At 41.4% G+C, this 26,676-nt stretch overlaps 1 protein-coding gene across 1 annotated transcript; it reads left to right on the top strand.

Annotated features, from left to right (window-relative positions):
* The first annotated feature begins 19,693 nt into the window (after positions 1–19,693).
* Positions 19,694–21,822, top strand: foxe1 (forkhead box E1). Its single transcript, XM_079500318.1, has 2 exons — positions 19,694–19,866; positions 20,071–21,822. Coding segments are annotated over exons 1-2 (1,140 nt in total). The 5' UTR covers positions 19,694–19,865; the 3' UTR covers positions 21,210–21,822.
* The last annotated feature ends 4,854 nt before the right edge of the window (positions 21,823–26,676 follow it).

Raw genomic sequence — 26,676 nt, 5'->3', positions numbered from 1 at the left:
TTATATTGGTTGTTAATGGTACCCCAGCTTATTATGCTAATTATGAAAATTGCCCAACATATGCAAGTTAGTATCCGGCAGTTTCTATAAATGCTGGGGACCCATAGTCAACATTTCTAACATAGAACTCTAAGGTACTCATGTCCGGGTTCACAATGGGGCTCTATATGGGCTGGCAAGTAGACTAATAGGGCTGAAGTGGGTCATTTATGTTTTGTAATAATAATCAAAATCTACAAAATAACAATAGTAGTAGTAGTAGTAGTAACTAAAGTTTTCAAACAATTGCAGTGGAGTAAAAGCATAATAGGCCCTATTTGCCTCTGAGATGTGGAGTAGAAGTAAAAAAAAAAGTACTGAAAAGTGAAAATACGTGTGAAGTGAGGGGCGCTCTTATCATCATACATAGGCGAATCAAATCATCACCTCAAAAATACATCAACATTTTACATAGTAGACCTACTTGAGTAAATGTTGTACTTTCCACCACTGCTCCCTTTTAATGCACGCACGCACACACACACACACACACACACACACACACACACACACACACACACACACACACACACACACACACACACACACACACACACACACACACACACACACACAGGTGGTTGGCGTTCCTCCTGTAAACCTACCATAGCATACCGGGGCTGGCTGAGTCAGCCACTTCTTTCATTTGCACCAGAGCACATCGTCTTCACAGTCACACGCCCTTCGTGCCTGTCAATCTGCCGATCACAGCAAATAGACACACAGCCAATACAATATTTGACATGGCACAGGAGGCATCGGTCCCCATTGTAAAGTGGACACACCAGTATGTTGGCATTGATGCGTCGCTGACAGTGAATGCATCGGAGAGCCTAATACAAACACATTGTGGTGTTTCGAGGGATTGTAGAAGGGTGGTTGGTTGCAGATGTAGGATTTGTCGTGTATAGACGATGTGTACAGTTAGTGAGATAAGAGGACATAAGACCTTGTTGATCCCTGTGGGGCCTAATTATAGGTCATAGGGTGTAGGTTCAGATTAAAAGAATAAAGTGCAATAATGAAATACAATACAGCCTAAGGGAAAAAATGGGGGAAACAGAAAAAATACTAAATCAAATACAAGTAGCCTATAGCGAAAAGGTGGAACCAAGCACTTCAACAGGAAAGAAAAAACAGACAATACAAAAAAAAAAAAAAAAAAAACAAGAGACAAAAGGGAAAACGTTTACAAATGTATACAAATATTTAGAAAATAGTAATTCTAAAACGACTATCTGATGGAATAAAAACCTTCCATGGAAAAAAAAACATTTCAATTTTAATTAATTATTATTCTTCAAAGTCCTTTAAAAGTCATTGAAATGTGAAATCGAGTTGTTATCGGGGCCTAAAGTCCATAACTCCCAGCCACATTATTGCTATTTTTTGTTTCCAAAATCATGGATGTCCAGTGTCCACACTGAGACCTATATCTGTCTGGTCAAGCCAGGGTGAGAGCCAGAAGTGAAACAGAGCCCTTAAATATGTTTTTCTTCAAATGTAGGCCTATTTACACCAGCAAAGGATCATGTTTATCACTTTCAAAATTGGCAACCAATGTGCCATTTGGATCCGTTGAGAAAGTGGATGACAATACCCTGAGACGTTGGTACTGTAGGTAGCCTTACTTAATACATATATTTGCATCGTGACTATGAGTGTGCTATTGCCTTCCACACTTGTACTTTCATCATGATCAGCACCTCTACAAACACTGGTGTATATTCTTCCCTTTTCCCTCCCCCATCTTGCTGTAAATGTTGTCAGGAACATCAAACTGAAGGACAATGCACCATCTAGTGGTAGTAAGGTAATAGTGCAAATCATAGGAAATCTTCAACAGGCAGGTCTGTTCCGCATCTGTTTTTCTACATAATAATATATTTATTGTTTCAAAATAATGTGCAAAAACATGAAATCATATTAATCATATTTGTAGTATTTTGTAATGCTACTTACTTAGGAATCTCACTTAATCACATTTCTTTTAGATCTGAACTTGCCAGGCATAAACATGCCTGGCCTGGGGAAAATGTTATCTCAAGAGCAGTCTGCTACATATTTGTATCCATTACGTCTAGTTTAGATAAGAACAATGATTGCTCTTTTAAGTCCAGGGATAGTTCAGACTAGTTTGATGTTAATAAAAACAATTTAGATTTACCGCTAAAGACTGCAGGTACCAATTGCACCAGTAGGCATTTGGAGAAACAACTCATGATAACATGACACTGTCAATATCAGCTGCATGCATCACATGGAACATCACAGCTCTGGTCCATATAGCGTTAAGGACTTCCCCTTAACGCTATGTTACTCTCGACTTCCTACTGCCCACGAATGAAATGCAGCACAGCCTGTCGACTGCTGCAAAAAATTAAAATAAATAACGTGATTTCGCTACTCACCAATACAAAGACGGTTTTGTGGTGTCGAAAGCCTACTTTCCCTATAGTGGACGCACTCTGAGCCCCCCACCACACGTATAAAATGCACTTTTTGGCCAGAAAATAAAAGATTTCACCCACAGACGTAACATCATGGTGATGGGCCCCGGTGCAAATATTTTGTTTAGCTCCCCCATGTATCGCAGGACGGAGGAGAGCATGTGGCATGTGGCATTTGTGGCAGCGGTGGCCGAACGGATAGCGGCGCGGTCTAGATACCGGAAGGTTCCCAGTTCGAACCAGCCGTCCGACACGTTAAAATTACCACCGCTGAAATGCCCTTGAACAAGGCATCAACCACTACGATGAAATGTGTTCTATGAGCAGGGCCTGGCTGGAAACAAGTTCTTGAGCTTAGCCCAGATACCCTGGGTAAATATAGATTTCATTTCATTTCATTTCATGTAGATTGGCTACTTTCGCCGTTTGATTTGTCCTAATATTGTTGCTAAATAACACTTAAACTCACTGCCAGACCGGGCGGGGAGGAGGGGCCACTTTATCTCTGAGCAGATCCACATGGACACGCATGCAACTCAAGGACGCACGCAGATTTTCGGCAGAGAAAATTGGATCGCCTTGGCTTTTTCTGGGCAAAATAGGAAAAATATGTTTTTTCTATTGACAAGATCTGTAGAGGGCGCAGTGGAGTAACTAAAACATATTTTTTCTTCCAGTGAAATATTTTCTTTTCTGGCCAAAAGTGCATTTTTATTATACGTGTGGTGGGGCAGTCGACAGGCAGTGCAGCCTTTCATGGCCTAATAGCGTTAAGGAGAAGTCCTTAATGCTATGGACTAGAGCTAGGGGGACAACACAGACGAACATGACACCCTAGTGGAGAGCTTCATAGGAAGGTGTGACAGCACCATCCACGGGGAGATCGAGTTCCTTGTAATGGACTGACAACGCCGACGCCCTCTACAGTAAAGGTGAAGCAACCTGTTCTTCCTGATGAAGCTCATGCTGCTCAGCCAGGTCCTTCAATTTGTGCAATAGGTTGCTAGCCTGCAGATGTTTTACCAGTCTGTAGTTCTAGCATTGGCCTCTTCTTTGCATTTGCATGCTGGGGGCGTTACAGCAACGTTAGGGACACAAACAGACCGAACAGGCCGGGGAATAAAGCTGGCTCTGCCATCGGTGCTACACTGATAGTTGGTGGCCGAGGTGAGAAAGAGGAAAAATGATCTGGTGGCTAATTTGGCCAACCCATTCCATCACTTCCAGAAGTTGATAGTGGGTTGGTTCTGGACTCAGGAGTTCTAAAAGATTTATCCTGCCCACAGAACAACAAAAGACTAAAGGTCTTTCAGCTCATTCATAGTCTGGATTTTCGGTGGTGAGGTGACCACCGCTCCGGTCTTTCTTTCTTTCTTTCTTTCTTAGGGACACTAACCCCTCCAATGCATGGCTTTTGAAAATTACATCATATGGCAGCCAAGTCTATGGGCTTGTTAATGTTGGTTTAGAGCACTTATGACGTGAATCGAATGTCAGCCAAGTCTATGGGCTTGTTAATGTTGGTTTAGAGTACTTATGACGTGAATCGAATGTCGAATGTCAACTAAAACATCAACGTGAAACGTCATGTGGCCAATATCAATACAGTGGACACAACATTTTTGAGGGGCGCAAGCCCCTCCTATGTCCAGCTTTTAGTGTATGTTCACAAACATTTAATTCTCATTGACAATGAATGTAAAATTTTACGTCATAGTGTCTATTTTACGTCATGATGATGTATGATAAGAGCGCAGTGAAATGTGTAGATGTGAGTACTCTGTACCCTAGTGTAGACAGATTTGGAGGGATATGCCCGAATTCAAAACTATAAGATCAGTGAGTCAGAGGTTCTCAAACATTTTGATCTTTAAATTAAATTGATATGTATTTGGCTACGGACCTCCATTGGAAAATATTTTATGCCAGGGATCCTCATAACAGGAGATTTGCCAAAACCTTTTGGCCAATAGTAGATCTACAAGCTCACAACACGTCACATTGTGATACATTATGAACTTGTAGATCAGCTCGTTTCGAATTCAATGGTCCCTTATTGGCCAAGGGTTCCCACCGACATACCCAAGCCGATTTGCTTAGACACATATGACATAAACTTTCCATTCATTGTCAATGGCATTTTTAATGTTTGTTCAGACAACACTAAACCCTATAGCTGTTTATAGGAGGGGCTATAGTGCCCCTCAAAAATGAAATAGAGCTTAACTGTTCCAAAATGTCCTGTGGACCCCCTAGAACATCTTTAAGGACCGCTGGCGGTCCTTGGACCCCATTCTGAGAACCAGTGATCCAAAGAGTGTTCATACTGTTCTTCATTTTGCTAGGGAGCCCCTGGAACCCCCTGAGGGATCCCTCTGGGTCACCGGACGCTACTTCGAGAACAATTGGTATTCACATCAAACACATACGTATAGGCCTAATGCCACTTGTGACATGTGCCAAACCATGCCTCCATGCCTCCATGCACGCACGCACGCGCACGCGCACACACACACACACACACACACACACACACACACACACACACACACACACACACACACACACACACACACACACGTACACGTACACACACACACGCACTACAGTTGAGGTGCAGGGCGGAGGAGACGAGGACGGGTCTTGCAGACAAGACAGGCAATCTGGTAAAAAGCATTCCACAGCCCCTTCTGTCCTGGTGGGTGGCCTCCTTAAGACCAACCGCCATCAACACGGCAACTCCTTTTCTAAAACTCTGTCTTGATCCCCATGCAGACCTGCATGTGACATGGACAATAGGCACTCTCAGTCGTTGAAAAAGCCTATCAATGGCAAACAGTTCATGAAACCATTGAACATATTTTTTCAGCACGTCTCCTTGAGACATATTCTCGGGACAAAGCGTCAATTAAATGTTGGCCAGTCAATGTAATGTGTACAATGTGTTGAAGTAATGATTATGCCTATTAGTCTTAACAAAGAAATCTACTGAGATGAAGAGTAACGTTCATGTTGGGATCTTACAGAGGTTTAGGCTGAGGTTGCATCATTGATATCTATACAATATATTGTTTACAATATTTCCTTTTATTCAGACCAACAAATTAAATGTTTTGCAATGTGGTCAAACTAAAGTGGCTGCAGAGTTCATACACCATATACGCCTTTTGTCCACATCATGATTTGTTTGATTTGTATATGTATGTATATATAAAAAAAACACTCACTGAGCCAGTCAGTCAGTCAGTCATTCAGCCATCCAGCCGTGGCAGGCTGAAGCTGGCACGGTACTGTAGGCCACTCCATCATTCTTGACACTTGAATCATCCACAGAACTGAATGCATGAATGGCAGTCTACTGGCCAAACCCACACAACGCTGCAGACCGCAAGATGCCCAAACACATATTTCCACAGGTATAGGACTGTTGGAATATTTTAGTAACATTCTACATAAGGTGGTTTGTAAGGCATTCTAAGTTAATTTTACTATGGATATTATGGATATTAGTAGGGTATTACGTTTGAATATTTGCTACTACCACCAAGATCTGCACACAGTTTTGACATAATCATAACAAGAGTTACAATATATGTTAGGTAAGTTATTGCCACAACTGACTACAGCTGTGTTAAGTTTTGAGAATATACTGTACATAATAGGCTTTGTTTGTGCCCCCCGTGACATCATGTGGCAGCAGTCTATGGACTTTACGGAACTTCCGTATGAACTTTTTAGGCCAAGTCAATGGCAAAATACATTTACTATTATGTGCCACAGTGGCTGCCACATGACCGTGACGTCACGTGCCAGACAAGTCTATTGACTTTTTACGGAACTTTCTATTCCACAATGTATGATGACTTCAGCATCAAATGACTTCATCATGATCATCATGATAAAAAAGGTGCCGCTCACTTCACACAAGTGTGATTTTTATCATAATAATAATAGTAGGAATAAGCCTACTAGGGAACTATTCGAGAACGATGAAAATTGGAAACGGATGCCACATTCAGTTATGCCATACCCGTCAGTGACCCTGTACCCGTCTGTACCCGTCTGTCTATGTCTATGTATTATATGGAGTTCCCTGTCAAGCCTGCCCAAATACGGAGTCTAGGTCAGTCTATTACTTCTATTGATAACTTGGAGATCTGCTGATCCATCCAACTTTGAGAACAATGTTTCAATTAAAGTGTTACCAAATATTATGCTTCAGTATGAAGAAATGACAGACCTTAGACTTACTTTAATGTGTACTTTGCATATTTCCACATGCTCCACAACACACACACACACACACACACACACACACACACACACACACACACACACACACACACACACACACACACACACACACTCATTCTCTCTCTCCCTTTCCGTCATTCCCACTGTATGACTCTGCTCTCTCTGTCAGTCACACACACACACACACACACACACACACACACACACACACACGCACGCGCGCGCACACACGCACATGCGCGCACACACACACACACACACACACACACACACACACACACACACACACACACACACACACACACACACACACACACACACACTGTGAAAGCATCAGATAAAGTATGTGAAAATAGAAATTCAGGTGGAGCGGAGAGAGAATTTAGAGCCATACAAAGAAAATGAATAAATCAAGATAATAGTTGAATTCACACACACACACACACACACACACACACACACACGCTCACACACGCACATTCAATGACGCACGCACAGCTGTTGCTGGGAGTGTGTCAGTGTGTGTCTTTACATGCTTTCCCGTGGCGTTCCTGCATAGTTTCTCTATTGAGCAGGAAGGCCCAGCTCTCAACACCAGACAGAGACAGCTAATACCCCTGTCTGTCAGACACGCTCAAACACTAAGTGATTGGAGATGACAAACGAGGCAGCAAGACAGGTCAGACGGCTATAGGAAGGGCGGGAGAGGAGAGAGGAAAAGCCTGATTTATACACCATTTATAACCATCATACGACAAAGTATAAGTTAATCATGGAAAGCTGTGGGGGGGGGTTATCGTAAATCAATAAAAATGTATTCAAACTGGTGACAAATTAGATCGATTTAATAAAAACTTTATCGCGATGCAAAAGGCAGTTTTGTCTGGAAAACAAATTTGTGTTGAAAATCGGGAAAAAAACATATCGTGAACCTAGTAGTGTTTAGTGTAGTAGGCCTACTTGAATCCTTGACTCGTCTCAAGTCCATATTTTCATTTACTCGGTCTCTTCTCGGTCTCGCCCTTAATTTGACTTGGACTTGACTCGATCTACAATTCTCTGACCAAGGGACTTGGGACTCTTCCCCCACCGAGTCCACTCGAGTCACGACAATGCAATGAAATAAATGTATACCCATATTATGAGGAGCCATCTGGCGCGTATAGACAGCTATCTTGACAGAGTAACAGAGTATAGTCTTTGCAGTGTGACAAAGGCACGTACATGCGCGTGTGAATGTGTAGGTATGGTGAGGTCTGACGTCATGCTTGTCCATCAGAACGTCAGAGTGAACGGAAGGCTGAGTGTGTTTCCGGATCTGAGCTCCCATCTACTCTCTCCTTGGAGGGTCTCTGTCACTCAGGCTTATAATGCACCCGAGGGGGACAAGAGCAGTGTGTGTTGTGTGTGTGTGTGTGTGTGTGTGTGTGTGTGTGTGTGTGTGTGTGTGTGTGTGTGTTTTGGAGGGGGGGGGGGGGGGGGGGGGGGCATGTAATAGTCTGGACTGTGAAATAATATCAGCACTCCAGTTACCACCATACAATCCATCAAGTATGGTATCAACGTATTTTCACTCAACGTGATAGAAAATGTCCAGCTGCAAAGTACATCACCATAGTGAAGGACAGAACAGTGGGCAATGGGCATAGTATGTTAGTATGGGATTTCAGCTGCAGCAGGCCCGTCCAAAATCACATACTAACATATTAAGTGTGCCAAATTACTTTTTAGTATGTCCGATTTGTTAATATGCAGCTGCATTGTAACAAAAACTGCGCTAAACAACTTAAAATAAAGTATTAGAATAGTTTCATTCAGCTTAAAGTGGATAAAATATTCAATATTTAATATTTTCATATGGTTACCCCATTTTTACATTTTCAGGCACATTCTATAATTTTCATTGAAAAAATGACAAATTATACTGTTTAGCACTGTAAAGAACCTTAACTATTCTAAATTATACTGTTAAGCACTGTTAAGAACCTTAACTATTCTAAATTATACTGTTAAGCACTGTTAAGAACCTTAACTATTCTCAAGCATTGTATATTTGTGGTAACAATCCTTTACAGTGGTTTAGCACCCAATGGGTCTTTAAGTGTGAGCGAACAGTGAACCAAACACAGGGCTTTCATGACAAAGGGTGCTGGGTTAAGGAGCAGCCGCACAGCATGCAAAACAAGCAAAATGGACAACATTTGGTGTGCAAATCCACCAGTCCATTCAAATGTGCCCCCCTCCAACAAAAATTGGATGCACAATACACGCACAAGTTATGTCTGACTTACTAAAATGCACCTGGCATCCATTTAGGGTCATTAAGCTTATAAAGTAGATTTGTGTGGCAGTGAAAACTTTGCATCAGTGGAGCAAAAACTCATGCATTAAACAAACACACTATCATCTCGTGAGGATACCATGAACAAGGCTGTCCACACACTTTAACTATATCGCTCCCCACTGTCGCTGTTATAGTTGTGGTGTGGACTCTGACATCCAGATAATATATTTGAAAAAATATATTTTTGTTATACTGTGAAAGCCCATTTAGTCCCACTTAAAACAAGTATGTTAGTGTAAAAATAAATAAAATAAATATAGCTGCAAGCAGCGATAAGGCGGGACCAAGAAAGAAGACAATACGCAATAAGAACAATATGCACAAACAAGAATCATGGGCTGAGTTGGCGGTGCCCGGATTTGAACCCATGACTTTGTGCTCCAAAGGTAAGAGCTCTACTGACTGAGCTATCCGGACAGTCAGTTTTCACATTGTAAACAGTAACATCATTCAGTGTTTTGATCAAAGATCCTTGGAGGAGATACATTTTAACTGTTTTTCATATAATTCAAAATGGCGGGTGATCTAAAGCTCAGAGGTCAAAAGTCAGAACACGAAAGTTTTTCGGCATGAGGAGACACATATGTGTATCAAAGTGTATCAAGGTTCAGTCAGAACTGCTATTTTTGGCGGAAGAAGAAGAAGAAGAAGAAGAAGAAGAAGAAAAAAAAACACAAAAACAATAGGTGACCAAAGTCACTTTGTGACTTCTTGGTCCCTTAAAAACACAAAAACAATAAGGGACCAAGAAGTCACTTTGTGACTTCTTGGTCCCTTAAAAAGCCCCCGGAAGTCTCACTCCGTCAGGCTATAAGGTAGTGATGGTGAAGTTGGTAAAGAAAAGGACCTAGAAACCTGGCTCCTGCTCAGCTCAATCAACAGGACCAGAACACACACTCGTTACTTTTCTTCCAGTTTATTATACTCGTCGTCACGCTACTAGTCCTACATACTTACACCTAGAAACCCCATTCAAACCTACTTAGGTTCATCTTACGGTGGACATGTTTGCCTGAAAAGGAATCTTTGAAATGTTTCATAGTTTTAGAAATAAAGACAACCTTGAACCTTGAACCTTGAAATAGTGCTTTCAAATTTGAGAAATTCATAATGGGGCTCAATGGCAGCTATTGGCACTTTCACCTAGAAACTCAATTCACACTTTTTTATAATTCAGCTTACTGTGGAGACACATGCTGGAACTTTTTACTTTGAAATGTTTTGTAGTTTCTGAGTGATTTTCGTTTTTTTTTCTAATCCTCAAAAATGATGAAAAACGGCATGGCATAGTATGCTGTCCGAGGCCATGGGCTATAGCCCATGGTCTCAGAGTGATTTTCGTCGGCGGGACCAAGAAAGAAGACAATACGCACAAACAAGAATCATGGGCTGAGTTGGCGGTGCCCGGATTTGAACCCATGACTTTGTGCTCCAAAGGTGAGAGCTCTACCAACTGAGATGTTGTAGTGAAATGTCACAGGAATTTATAATGTTTAATTTCTCAGTATTTAGCTGATACTCTTACACCAAGCATGCAGATCTGAGTTAACTGACATACACATTTGGCTAATTCTCTTAGAATTCACATATATTATATATTACGTCTGGGGGATCAAACCCGTAATCTTTTGGCTACAAGACGGGCTGGCTAATCACTAGGTGACCCTGCCTGTCATTCATCCCAGAGGAGAGGTTTCTGTGAACTGCTGCCATAGAAGCCAGTGGAACAGGTCTGTACATTCTGGATCTATTCTGACTGTAATCCCAGATACAGGCACACCCATGCAGAACCATTGTATTACTATAGCCTGTCTATGTGTGACAGGCACTGGGTGCATGAGAGCTTGTGCCTGCAACTGAGCTGGCATAGTCCACGTCATCACACAGTCACACACACACACACACACACACACACACACACACACACACACACACACACACACACACACACCCACACACACACACACACACACACACACACACACACACACACACACACGTACACACATGCACGTATTCTCACACTCGCCCGCTCCCTAAAAATACTGCACAAGTACCAGCATACACATGCACCAGCATACACAAATGCATAGTATGCTTAATTTGTTGTGCTTGCTCTCCCCTTCAGTACATAAGTACATCTACAATCAACACATGTGAATGGCACGTTATGTCGTTTGTAGTAAATATATACAGTGGATGGATGGATTTCCCTGAGAATTGTCACCTATATTGACATTCCAAAAATAGGGACTCCATGCTGGTTTAAAGTGGTTAAGGACACTATGTTCCATACCTCCTGCTGGCCTGGGATGAAATGCAGTTAAGAAAAACACCCGTGAGAAGTGAGGGGCGCTCATATCATCATCATACATCATCTCATTCCGGCCAATCACAATTTGCATCTTCACTTTTCTGCCCTCACGGCCCTTTTTATCCTCAATACATACTTTGCTCAGCCAATCAAATAATCTCAATTCCGTGCTCAGCCAATCAAATCATCGCTATGATCACACAAACACACAAAGCTGAGCATAGGAGGGGCTAGCGCCCCTTAAAAATAAAGTGGAGTGGACATTCTCCTAATGGCCCACCGTCATGTCTGTGAGGATGTGTTTTAACATGTAGGATGTGCTTTAAATAAATTTGATTTGATTTGTTTATGTTTAGTTTACCAACCGGAACTTTTAAATCTTTTTGAACGCAGGCCTGTCAGTGGAGAGTGGAGACACTGCTGAAGTATGCCCATTTTCAATAAACTCCCTGAGCTCCAAATTGTACACTTTGTTCATGACAATAGAGCGATTATGCAAGTTAGTGCAAACATGCTTACATCATAAACCACAAACAGAGCAGGACAAAAACCATAAAAGCCGAATAAAGAAAAGGGGGGTCATGAAAAAGGAAGTTCCACCTGCACCTGCAATACAGAGTAATCCAGGTGAGTAGACATCTGTTGAGGGAGATTATCAACATTGTTCAGCATCATTTCCTGCTCTCTCTCTCTCTCTCTGTATATAATTTACTCTATACAGTATGCATATTGTTATGCACAATGTTTGTGTGTGTGCGAGTGTGCGAGTGTGCGTTGTGTGTGTACAGTATGTATGTATGTATGTATGTATGTATGTATGTATGTATGTATGTATGTATGTATGTATGTATGTATGTATGTACGTACGGACAGTATGTGTATGTATGTGTATGTATGCGTGCGTATGTGTATACATAGAATATTATGATACTGTGTGTATATATACAGTATCTCTACATTCTTGCTCTCTATCCACCTCCTTTCTTTCAACTATCAACTCACCTTTTAACCTGAATGCACCTGAGTTTGTAGCTGCCTACCAAGTACCAGCCTAGGGCACTGCATGGGCTCTGTCAACAAGCTACATGGCCAACTTACAGTGTCAGTGGAGTCAAGTATTATGTCACTGCATAACAATCTTTTTTTTAAAAAACACTCTCACTTCTGTGTGTGTGCGCACATGTGGGCGTGTATATGTTCGTGGTCGTGTGTACAACTTTGTGTTTTAGAACTTGATTTTACACCATGCACTGACATAACACAAAAATTACAGGTGTAATTGACACGATTGTAGCTGACGATCTCGACACAGATCTTTCTACAATGGAAGATATGTTGCATCTGAGTGCCTGATTGCTCGCACACAAGATGTGGCTTGTATTGGCTTTTTGCCTTAAGAACAGGTAATCCGCATGTGTCAGTGATTGAGGAGGTACAAATCCCACAGCAACAGACATGCAGGTGGCACTGGAAACAAATGGCATACCAGACTCGTTCCTCTTTCTCAGTGGTGTAAAGTATCAAAATGAGTTAAAAAAACAGTTAAAAAAGTAAATAAAACATGTTAAAAAAAAGCATAATATATTTAATATATAATTATTTAGTTAGGCTACTTTAGAGAATTTGATTATTATTACAAAACATACATTATTCACTTCAGCACTATACATTTCCGGCCATTTAAAAATAGCTGATCTACGAGCTCACAATGCGTAGCTATGAGATGCATTGTGAGCTTGTAGATATGTTATTTTCAAAATATCAGTGATTTTTGAATCAATTTCCCTGTGCATCCACCTCTGTCTCTCACAAACACTGTAACTATCAACAGCTTTGCACCATTTCCTAGTTGAATATTCAGTGGAGAGAGCACATAGGGTCATTGCAAATATCTATGCTATGGAACATGCAGCCAAAACATCTACAGCTCCCAGATATTTAGCCATTCATGTCAAGTGAGACATTACAGGTCTAGCATTACAGGTTCCCCAACGGGATTTTGGGTCGTTCGTAGCTTGCACATGTGCGTAGCGCATGTGCACATGCCCACTAAGGCCGCCAGAAGACTTCACGTAGCAGGTAACCCGGTTCCCGAAAGTCTTAGTTGGCTATGCAGTGCGCAGCCAATTTGGCGCTACGTGTGACCCATGGCTTTGCAGATTCTCGAGCACAGCCTTACTGTACATGTCTCATTAACTGGCTTCGGGAAACTGCACATAAGGCCTCCCGCACAAATTCATTTAAATACAAATCCTCTTCCCGAAAACCTTCGTAGCCTACGCACTACTGTCCTACAGCGATATGTGTGTGGTGAGTGGTGACTTTCTTCATCTCATTTACATTCCTTGAAATTAAACGAATATTTTTATCTCAGCATCATCTAGAGAACTTCAGCGAACTTGCCATATTTTTAATATTTGTTTAAGAATATCGCTTGTGACAGTCCATTTAGGAAACGTCGGCTCATCTATGCGTCGGCTTCATTTTGTGCTGCTGTCTCCCGCATGTGCCCAAAATAATAGATCTACAAGCTATCGACAGCCATGGTGCAGTGCGTTATAGCTTGTATGTCTATTTTTTGGAACCACCCGAATGTTTGTTTAATTTCAAGTTCGTATTTAAACGAGTTGAAGAAACTCACCACAAACACCACACAATCATATTTATCTTTTGTGTTTCGAGCTAAAAGGTTTGGGAAAAACTGCTTTGGAGAATGTATTGCATACCAATCGACCGTAAAATAAAGAGTATACAATAACATGACCCCATGGTTATTTTAGACAGCCTCTGAATCACAGTCAGTAAAGTACAGGATTTTGTCTTGATGACATTGGTGGTGAAACATATCAACACTCAGGTGATGACATAAGAACATGCAAACATAAAATAGCCTATGGCGCAAAATAGCCTATGGCGCAACAACAAAGAATATTCTGATTCTACAGAGATGACATGTTGACACTTTCATAAAATGTATATATACATGCATATTGCATGCTCTGCTATGGTTGCAGAAACATATGGTTAACACACCAGGGATTATGCTAGAGGCCTACTAAAGAGGAAAGTTACATTCGGCCCAATTTAACAACTAAATATCTAATCAACTTTGATGGTTCAGTTATGCACCATATTCTTATATGAACTAGAACTGCTAATGTATTCACCTTTAAGTGCCTGTTTGGTTACTCACACAGTATTTACACTCAAAACGTTTAAATGTTTTCATATCAAATCATTTAAACGGTTCAACATGGTATAATGACAGACACGCACCTACAGGGCCACGCAAGGCAACTTCCCACCCCCTTCAAGAGAGAAAGAGAAAATAAAGACGCATCAGGTCATTTGACAGCTGAGAAAACACATCACTGTGCTCCAGGCTTTCAGTGGAAGCACACAAAAAAGGGCCTTGTTGGATTGAACCCAGTGACAAACAGTTGCAAGTTTAATTGCACAGTAGCAATTACAATCAAATTAAAAAGGGATATCCTTGATAATAATGATAGTTTGAGTGATTGGTGTTTGTTTGCCTTTCCACAACACTATATCATTAATAGATCTGTATTTTGATCCATAGTAAAGATACAGCAGGTGGCTTGATTCATTTTTATTTCTCTCCTAGATGCACTAGCACCTCACATGTGGCTTGAAGTGCGTGCCACGCCAAAACACGCCTACATCCACTGCATAGGTTCCATGCATGTGTAGCTGCACACAACAAAGGCCCGACTTCATGGGAAATACCTTGCCAAAACCACTCTCTCCTCCATCTAGGTCACCTCTAGCCCCCTCAACTCCTCCTCTGTCTCCCTTTCAGACATCCCACAGACACAGTAGGAGATGGAGAGAGAGAGGGGGGAGAAATGGGGAGACAGATGAATCCTTGGTAATGAAGTAGAACAAAAATGCAGAGCGTAGCGCTTTAGCGCTGTAACCAATCTTATCGTGCCTTCCTATTGTGCAACACGGTGGATCCATTCAGGTGCAGGTAAGGGTAAAAATGCTGAGGTGTGTAGCGGCCGCGGCCCTGGCAGGCTGAGACATCTACGAGGTGTTGACACACAGATCCTAGCAGAGCTTCATCTCACAGAGATGCACTGACATTTGCAGTCAGGCGTGGCTATAATTGTGGGCTACGGTTTGGTTAAGAGATACTGTCTATCAGTTAAGGGTGGGGACGATATACAGTGTGTATGTGTGTGTGTATAGCTATATATATATATATATATATATATATATATATCATTATTTACAAATCACTGATTAAACATGGGCTGAAGATGCACAGTACAGGTACAGTGAGGTAAAACAAAACTTGTAAAAGACACGCACACACGCGCACATGCGCGCGCGCGTGCGCACACACACACACACACACACACACACACACACACACACACACACACACACACACACACACACACACACACACACACACACACACACACACACACACACACACACACACACACACACACACACACACAGTGATTTAACGGCAGCCCCCCTGGGCAGTGCTTCAGTTATGTAAACTGGTCCAGGTTGGGAGCCAGTCAACCGTCAGGACTTTGCATCTTTACCAGGCTCCTGCAGCTGCTAATGCAAACAAGAGGCCTGTCTCTCTGGCTCTTACACTGGCCAACCAGAATTGCTGCCTGAGGAAGATTAACATTCAAAATGCTGTAAATGCCACATTTTAAGGCTATTAAAGAATTCAGGTTTTGGGGTATTATGCATTCTAATATATTTTGGGGCTTTTGGGCTATTAAAAAAAAAATTTGCAGAAGATCCTAGTTTAATTCACACACACACACACACACACACACACACACACACACACACACACACACACACACACACACACACACACACACACACACACACACGCACGCACGTGCACGACCAGCATGTCTCTGTGTGATGTGTTTAACCTGCACCACTCCTGATGTGGCATCCCCCACCTGTCTGTCTGCCTGCGTGCAACAATAAAATGGTTAGTCAAGTGTTCAAATTCAAATCGCTCATTTGTTTGTCTTTGTTTGTATAGAGAGCCGTTTCTCTCAGGCACATCCAGAAGTGTATGCCTGACACAAATCAAAGTGCCCTTCATTTGCCTTGACTCCTGCTGCTCCTTTTGCAATGTGAGCAACTGCATGTTCCCCACACACACGCACACACACACGCACGCGCGCACACACACACAAGTCTTGTCAATTTGTGTGTCTCAAGGCTACACAGGAGTGTGTAGAGATGCCCCTTGAACTGGCAGCAATGCATGGCTCCAGGGTCCTCACATCATAGGAGCACTAGTGTCACCAGTGATGCTGAACCAAGGAACATTTCAAAGAGGAGACTTTAGCTTCATTTAAAGGGGTTCAGTCAGTCTACACTGAAATAGATCAACTGTGGCATAAAATGCATATGTGCCATCTTTGTTTCAAAGATGCCGATTTTTACACCCATCCCAGAAATCGTGGCGTGAGACCGGGAATAATTGTTTTAGATTTTCCAATTTTGTAACTCTGGGCCGAATGTAACTTTCCTCTTCTACCCCAGATTAAACCTGGTTTCCTGCGCAAGTGCTGAAATGTTTACTACCATTGAGCTAATAGAGCCTGCATGCCTGCTTGCTCAGGGGATACATTTAATCTAATTTTGTCAGATCCTGTCTAGGTGAGGTAAATATCTCAATAGAAGAGCAGGAGACTAAATACAACCACCCTAATTGTACAAGTTATATTGTATAAAAATACTTTACACGCACACACATTTTTTTTCTATCCAAAAAGACAGCTATTACTTTGAGTCAGACCATTAAGCTATAAAACATCAGGTGAATGACAGCAACATTAGGGTTCAGCGATTTAAGAAAAGTACTAAAGTGACTACACATTTCATTTCACATTTAAGAGCTTGAGAGCATTAAAGATAATTTTCACAGAGCTAAACATTCTGTTATTATCCAAGAACTTGTTTCACCCTTTAACACCGCACAAGCTTTCTTTAATCATTTCTCCATCTGATCCATGCTGGATCCTAGTTGATCACAGCTCTCGTCATGCCACACAACATGTTGACAAAAGAATCCCTTTTCATCTAATTCAAATCCAGCAGCATAAACACAGCGATGAAGAGATCACAAGAAGCAAATATTAGACATATCAATGCTACTGTACAAAGGCAAAGCGATGATGCGTGAGCTTGAAGTTTGAGCTCTAGCAATGACAACTGCACATCTGAGCAATTAGTCAGCATAATTGTTCTCAGCCATAAAGCATGACAAGCTGTCTTGCGCAGGGTGGGATTTCATAAAACCTTTGTGCCTAACACATCTGTCATCATCAGCAAGAGTCAACAGACGTCGTAATTAACCACTCAAATTATTGTGGGCAATTATAATTTGAATGCAATTATTAAATTATTAAAGTTTCCTTTCGTTTTTATTTACTTTGCATAATAAAAGGTGGAGGATTTAGCCAGACAGCAAACAAAGTGAATCCATAAAATCTAAAGAATAAATACTTATTTGTCACTCCTATTTTCTAAACCAAACTAGTGATGACACCGAAAATAATAATAATAATAATCAGCAGCAAAGCCAAATTTGCAAACTAACTATACAAGATAAGACATCCTTGGATCCAATGTCTGTGGTATTTGCATGTTCCAATCCCTTCCCACTGGAGACTATGGATGTCCAGACAGAGGTGTCCGCAGGTTTGCATTCAGAAGAAACACACAAACACATTCATACAGTCTACTGTATAGACTAGACAATGACGGCCAGAGACACAGTTGCAAAACTAATACTTACTAAGTGGCATATCAAAACAACCTAGAGTATCAGGCTCCCTGGAAGCCTGGTTTGCAGTCAAACTGATACAAGATTCTAAACAAATACAAATATAATTTCGTCTCATTAATTTGTATCTATTACCGGTAAATAAACAGGGCACAGGGCATCTCATAGGTTCGAGAATGTCATTCTTAAGGTTTGAGGAATTCCAAGTGGCTCCACCTCAGTATGACACATCATGGCACAGGGACCACAATCCAACCCTTCCCCACCGCAGTAAACCTTTCATCAGGTTGTTTTCTGACGAACCCCACCTCCTCCTCTCTCCTCTCCCGGTTTCCCTCACCACGGTGCTTTCTGCCCTAACGCTGGCCCCGCTGTGCTGTGTTTTACCCGATGTGGAGTGTTGAGCGCTGGGAGTGTGCTGCCGCATTTTCCCCCTGCTCTGTGTTTGTTTAAGAGCTTAAACTAGTTAACCCTGGCCCTCTGGAGTGCAGACGACTCCCATTCCACGAGTTAACGCTGACAGGAGGGCTTCAGCTGAGCCTCAATCTCTGGCACCCAGGAATTCAGTTCAGGTCTCTGGAGGGGGGCAGCAATTTAGAATACCTAAGAATGTGTTTTTGGTCTATTGTATATTGGGGACACAAGGTTATTATAACGACCTTTTTCCCATTATGTTTTGTCTTAGAAGTCACTCTGGTCCTGGTGATCAAGTGAAATATCAGTAAACAATTCGTGACCCATATCTTCTAGTTTGCTATTCCTGTCTCTCTGGTTGTATCCAGGGATTGATGGTGATGGCCCATATTTTGCATGGTGCAAGCACAGGGACAAGCCCTCCTCTGGACAACATTTACATAGCTTAACACAGCTGGCTCCTCCAACCACTGGCACAAAACAAACAAGGAAGTGAGGTAGAAAAACAATCCACAGGTTACATTACCACTAAGGAGGCCTTTTAGTGTTAAACGTCAAAACAACCAGGCTCATTTTGGACATTTTAAAATAAACTTGAGGTCGACTTTATAAGCAGATTTGAATAGTACAGTAAGACGAAAAGAGGTTTGTTTTGACTGTTCTGGTCAATGGAAACGATAAGTGTCTAAATAGAATAAATCAGATGGTACATTAGGTGTAACATGATGCATTCGGTGTAAGGTATAAGACATTGGTTAATGTAATGGCATTTTAGTCCATTTATTGATCATTTTCAATTCAAAGACCTAAAACAAAATCTTCTCAGATTTTGTTTTTTTCCACTTGAAATCCACAGAGCAAAACATGTTAAGACACTTGAAATAGAAAATATCAATCACAAATAGCTTGTGCACTTTGTAGAACATGGAACAATAGACCCTTATAAGCGCTGCTGAGTTGGTATGTCAAGAGCATGTGATATGTTTTGGGGAGGTGTGGCCCTCAGGTGTGCTCCGCACAGCTATTACAGTCTTCAGGTAACTCAACATGAGTCATTATCACAGACACATACACCTCGGATACACATGGTGCATGTATTCTTACCTGAGCTCCTCGACCTGAGCTCCTCGACTTTACTGGAATAAATAAATAAGCCTTAAATAGCTTGGAAATAGCATTAAATTACTTGGAAAGGACTGCTGAATTTACAGCTCTCAAGGGACTTCTTTTTTTGGACTGAAAGACAGTGAGTTGATCATTTAAAAAAAGTATTGTAATCTGTCATTCCGTCTGAAGAATGACTGTTTGCTGGGCAGATCTCTTGTTTTGTTTATTTCCTTACAGTCTAAAGTTTGTTTTCAAGGGCATTGTATCCTGCAGCACTTAGTGACTTTTATGTGATTGTCTTGTTTTTGGTCGGATATTTGAAACCATTCCATGATGACGCCAGTGGTCAAACTGGAGAAAGACTCTCCATCGGAGATCTCCTTGCCTGCCTCCGACCCTCCTCCACCTCCTCAGACCGATGAGCAGCCGCGTGCGGGTCGACGGAGGAAGAGACCACTTCAACGAGGTAAACCCCCCTACAGCTACATCGCTCTCATCTCCATGTCCATCGCCAACTCCCCCGACCGCAAGCTGACCCTGGGAGGCATCTACAAGTTCATCACAGAGCGCTTCCCGTTCTACAGGGACAACTCCAAGAAGTGGCAGAATTCCATTCGCCACAACCTAACTCTCAACGACTGCTTTATCAAGATCCCCAGAGAACCAGGGCGGCCAGGAAAAGGCAACTATTGGGCCCTTGACCCCAACGCCGAGGACATGTTTGAGAGCGGCAGTTTCCTGAGGCGCAGGAAAAGGTTCAAGCGCTGCGACTTCACCACCTATGCCGCATATGTCCATGAATCACCCGTTTTCACCCCTGTGCACATTGCTGCCGCCCGCTCAGCAGCCTATGCCAACTCTGTGTACCCGAATGTCACGGTCAGCTCTACCTACACTCAACAGCTGCCGCCCTCTGCCTACTACCACCCGTCTCCATCGCCTCCGGGCTTTGGTCCCGGACAGCCCCACATGTTTAGCATCAACACCCTCATAGGGCATTCGGCTCCATCCAATGTTCTAGGGAGTGGAGGTCAGGGAGCGGAGACAATGCCGCAGCCTGGCCGGAACTTCAGTCCAGAGGGAGGTCCACCTGTATCAAGCCCGTGTAGCCTCGGAGGAACTCCAGGTTTCCAGAGCCAGGCTTGCGGAGGGGCAATGCTTTCCCGCTCCTCTGCCCCCCATGTTGGGTTTGCCTACTCTGGGTCAAATGGACACCCACACCACCATCACCACCATCACGCGAGCCAGGGCTCCTATGGACAGCCAGGCCACGGCCAGGGGTACGGAATGACCGGACGTCTCCATTCCTCACCCCCAGGTTCCGCAGAGACAGCAGAACATTACGGCCGGGTTTCCCCAGCCCAGCTCGCTTCTTTCTCTCAATACAATGGAGCCACGGGTCACATCAGTCACAACACAGGCAGTTACTTACGGCACCCCTCATACCCAGGGAATATGGAAAGGTTTGTGTCTGCTATCTAAGCTATCTAACCCCTGAGTGTGGAGAGAGGGGGGAGTGTGGGTACGATTTTGTTTTTGCCATTTCTTGCAATGTTGCTGATATGTCAGAGACTACAGCGAATGGACCAGTCAGTCCTGGACACCGCTGTTGCAGTGATGTCTCTTCTTTTGTCTTTGCTCTTTACATGATTAGGTAAAAAAAGAGTTCTCCAGCAGTAATGGTAATGTAATCTGCATCAATAATATAATGGACTGCAAGACACAAACATATTAGTAAATATCCATACTAAATGTACATTCACCTTATACTGTATATAAAAGGTTTCAATGTGTTTTATTTCCACGTGCACTTCCAATACGGATGTAGCAACATTGCAGAAAGCGAATTAATAGACACATGGTGATATTAGAAAAGCACGAGATTCACACAATGTCCTCTTTGCTTGTGCACAATGTAATTCTACATTATAGAGTTCAAACTGTTAGTATAAATTATTATCTTGTATGTTTATAGGCTATTTGACGATTGATTTCTTTTATTACTGTATTGCATGTTTTTCTTTTTTTTTGCTGGCAAATGGTAAAATCTTCTTCTTCGTCTTCTTTGGAAATAAATGCAGAATTATTGAATTAATTTGTCATGCAAGTTTTAAACATTTTAATTTATTGAAGCATTAATGCTATTAGACATTCATGTGGCTGTGCTAAAATGAAATAAAAGTCATTTTATTTGTATAAAACTATTGTCTTTCCATTTGAAATATCAAATATCCCTCTTCGCAATTATCAACAATTCAAGAACAAATACTAATAATTTCCTATAATAGCACCCATGCACACTATCAAACGTGGATGTTGTTTGTAAATAGAAGGTTTACAAAAATCAGATTTAACTCCAAGACAAATTCTCCAAAACAAACACGTTTTTGTATTATCTCCTCTGAGACCCCCCCCCCCCCCCCCCCCCCCCCAATTCCTTCCCTTTTGTGTCATTCTTCCCATTTTCTACTCATCTGTTTCAGCTCAGCTGCTTCTGAAGTGCTGTCTGGAGCCACCCTGAGCGGCCTTCAGTTATCATGTCCAGACATCGACACAGACACTTAACAAGCTGCAACTCCTCTAGCTCACACACATTGTCACCCCAAGTAGGACAGACACATGGTAAAAACTGACATTTCCATCCCCCCTCTCAATGAATTTCAAGCTGAGGGGATTAGAAATAATTGAATGAAATAACAAATTAATTTCTGTCCACTCAATGTAAGTAGATGAGTCTAATTTAGTCTATGCACTATGCAGTCTAATCGCCTTGGAACCTGAACCTGTTAAACTTAAAGTAATGTGTGAGGATTTTAACCAAACACAAGAAGTCTCCACTCTGAGAGATAAGATTACATAGGAGACAGGATGAGACGCACGACGCACAAGGAGATAATGGCTTTATCAGTGAGTGCATTTGTTATTAGAAAGGAAAAGGAACTTTGACTGATGAGATAAAAATTAAAATACACAAAATAGTCTGAGTTCTAGTGAAGATGGTACATATGAACCTCCAATTGTCAAGTAACTGAAAAGACCTAAAGCTGAGATATTATCCAAATCTGCGTATGATTGTGGATGAATCCCTGTGGGTGGATAGTTAGATTTGCCACTTGAGTGATGTAATCTATTATATTATTCCATACAGTTAGCTCATGTACTCATGATTTATTAATCCGGTTCAAAACATTAAAACTATAGGACAGTCATAAATCAATTAAGGCTTTCATGATAGTATAAATATGAGTGTAGTATCATCTTTGAATAGCTTTTAATAAAAATGATGAGTACATAGTATAATAGTAGTATAGACAGATAGACAGATTGAGCAAAAGGCATCATAAAGCTTCAAAGTACATCAAGTACCACCTTGCTTGGTATTTTGTACTTTGCTGCATTACATAAAAACTACAATAGACAATTTGTTTTAGTGTATTTGGTTTGAAAAGGAAAAAGTCAAAGTTATTCTGTTACTGATACTATGTATACTGTTGTGCTTATGCACAAATCGCAGTTTACAGCATAGCCTACAATTGTACACATTTTGAAGGTAATCTTTTTAAACATGGCACTGACCTAAATATATTGTATAAAGTGAGAGCAGCAATATGCTATGACAAATACTACATAGAGAAATTAAGTCAAAACTAAATAAAATCCCATGTCAGAAAACTCAGAACTGAGAAACAGAAACAGCAACTTCATGTTGTATTTTAAGGAATGATTCAAAAGAACATATACGGCTGTTGACGGAGGCAAATATTTCGTAGACACACTAATGCCACAGGTATTTCGACCAGCACATCACAAGCAATAGAGATACAGTATGTCTTTCTATAAGAGAAAATGAACACGCATTGAGTAGCACTGAAGCAGAAATGAACGGACTTGACAGAGAAAATGAGCAATGTTTTAGAGTAGCTCAATGATGCCGTGATTCTGAACAAAGTCCTAAATGTACCCAGATCTGGTTTGATTAATCCCACAACTGACTACTTCCTACGCCTCCCAATGACCTTGTCCGTCTTTTCATTATTATTATTATTACTATTACATTTTTTTATTATTTACTAGGCACATTTCCTTTGTCCCTATTTTGGTTATGCCATATCACCCCCTCACCAAATAATAACATCATCACAATGAATTATGAGCTTGTAATGTAGATTGACTATTTTTTTCCAAATTACGGTTTAAGTGATTAATGAAACATTGTACAATACCATGTGTTCTCATTGATTGTGCAGTGGTTAATCCCCCTCCTGTCTGTGAATACACATGTACGTCTGTGGGCATGACCTTGAATCCCGCCAGAGCGGCCCAACACTGGCCAACTATGTTTGTATAGACACCGAGAAAGCCAGATGCACCATGTGGATTCGAACCCACAACCTCCGTGGTGGTGGAAAGGGGCTTTACCACTGCACCACCCGAGCTCTACTGAATTAATAAGTCAATTAATGTTTCGGTCTATGAAAATATAAATGAGTGAGTCAAATTACAATGTCACCTCCTTTTGCAAACAATGCATTGTTTGACTAAAGCAGCAAATCGCATTGATGTGGTTCTACTACCTACGATAATGATTTCATTCCTGACCAATAGTGTAACAAGACCAATTTCCTGTTTGTTTGGTTGCAGATCTGGGGAGTGTCCAAAGGTGCGTTCAGAGACTTGAATTTAAATATTCGCCTCGGTTCGTCCAGGTTGCGCCGCGCCCGTTTGCGGCGCTCGTGCAACTTAGGTGCGTCCAAGTCTGAACGCACCTAAGAAGTGATGACTGACACCTGGTTTGTTATGACTGCTAGCCTATCATTTATTTTATATAATTTATCTGAGCCTGAGCAGTCAATATATCTTTTGACTTTGGTTTATTTACTGTACTTTTGTTTTGGCCTACATGTTCACACATAGGCTACACACAATAGTGATGAAAAAAACTGAAGATTTAATTTAGATTTCTTCAATACATTTATTTTACTTTAAAGTGTGGGTCATGAGATAATGGGGGCTTGCCTCGTCTAATCATATTTTAGCATTTGTTTTTCTCTGCTACTTTTTGGTGGAGTATCACACATGACACAATTTATTTAATAATCTAATCCATTTCGGGGTAATTGTTTTGAGATTAAAATAATAGATAGTGCTAAAATGTTTTGTGTGGCATAACATTGGGGGGGTTCTGCTCTGCAGCAGGGTCTACTAACAAGTCTGCGTGTGAGGGAGAAAGCTGTTAGTTGCCCTCCAGTGCGAATCGGTTACAATGAATAACCTGCCACTTCTCCTTTTTGTTTTAGGACTACTAGTTATTTTAAGATGTGGAGAATAGTACAAAGGTTGAGGTTTTACCTCAAATGTTGCTAGATTTGTTTGGTGGTTATGGCAAACTAATTGAGGAAGATTTCAATCATAAAAATATAGATACAAAATATACATTTAGATATAGAATATACAAAACAAAGTAACCTATAGTATTTAGATTTGCATTTTGTGCTCACATTTGACAATAATTGTCTAACTGATTCTCAACCCAGAGTCATGTCCTATTAAGACCTTGTTTATTGTGGCCTTGACATCAAGAATGCAAGTGTTAAAATGGTGCATTTATATAGCGCCTTTATCCAAGGCGCTTTACATAGATTGTGCATTACATTCACCCATTCACACACACATTCATACACCGATTGCGGCGGAAGCCATGCAAGGTACCAACCAGCACATCGGGAGCAATTTGGGGTTCAGTGTCTTGCCAAAGGACACTTCGACATGTAGCCAGGAGGGGCCGGGATTCGAACCGCCGACCCATGGCCGACCCATGGATCATTGGACGACCTGCTCTACCTCTTGAGCCACAGTCACCGTGTTGTACAACAGAAACCCCATTACCAATACTTGGTGTTTTTGTTCAAACAAACCATTACTAAATTTTCTTTTCCACCTATATTTCAAATGTGTGTGTCAGGCCTGCTCTGCTAAGTATCATAGAGAGTATAAGAGTTGCTTAAAAGAATGCTTAAAATAAACAAGGCTCAGTCCCATACCTTCCTGTGATCATACATTCTGAAACATGTAAGAAAAGCAAACAAATAGGTACTAAAATCATGCAAAAAAAGGAGATAAGAATCAAAGTTACTCTCAAAACAAGAACAAGTATTCACAGCAAAACAAAATAGAGTAGGCTGCACCACTCAGTTTCTGGCTTTCTGCCATGACACAGAACAATAAAACAATTGAGTTCTTGCCTGAGACAAAATATATATATATTTTGTAACAGTCTCCTGAAATGTGTTTAATCAACGTAATATGAATTATGCACTGAAGTTGTGTCTCAAACCATTAATTTACTGACACATGGGCTTTTAAATAGGTTAATATAATTTTATTTTACATTGATTTCTTTTCTACATAGTTCTTGCACACCACTGAGCACTGCCGACAAGCAGAGGTGCTACCTTGTCAGGTGTGATGCTGATGAACAAGCGACAGCAGCAGCACTTAGAAATGGAAAAAAGAAGAAGGATGTAGAAGCAGGGAGGAAACAATAATGTGGAAACTATTTGTTATTCTCTTAGTTATAGGATTTCTTCTGTTTTTATTTGCCGTTATGCAACACTTGATACACCTGGTTGCAGACACAAAAGATTGCCAGTGACAGAGAACTCTGGAGATTCCTCCTTGACGGCCCATTTACCCTGGTATGAGTGTCAGGCATAAGCAACACTTGATGACTTGAACTTTGTGATGTGAACATGTGGGCTTTGGAGGTATGTTACAAAATGTGTTGTTTAATTATCATTCAAGGAGCCGTTATAAGAAATTCTAACTTGAGGGAGGTGATGGAAGAGAATGTGTCATCTGAAGTCACATGATACCTGCAACTCACATATTGAGGGACCTCTAAACACAGAGCCATATTACTTCTATGTCCAGTTATTGGATGTCATAAATT

Source organism: Electrona antarctica (genome assembly GCF_951216825.1).
Source record: "Electrona antarctica genome assembly, chromosome: 4".
NCBI lineage: Eukaryota > Metazoa > Chordata > Actinopteri > Myctophiformes > Myctophidae > Electrona > Electrona antarctica.
Note: the sequence above shows the minus strand (reverse complement) of the source record. Positions and strands in the feature narration are given on the sequence as shown.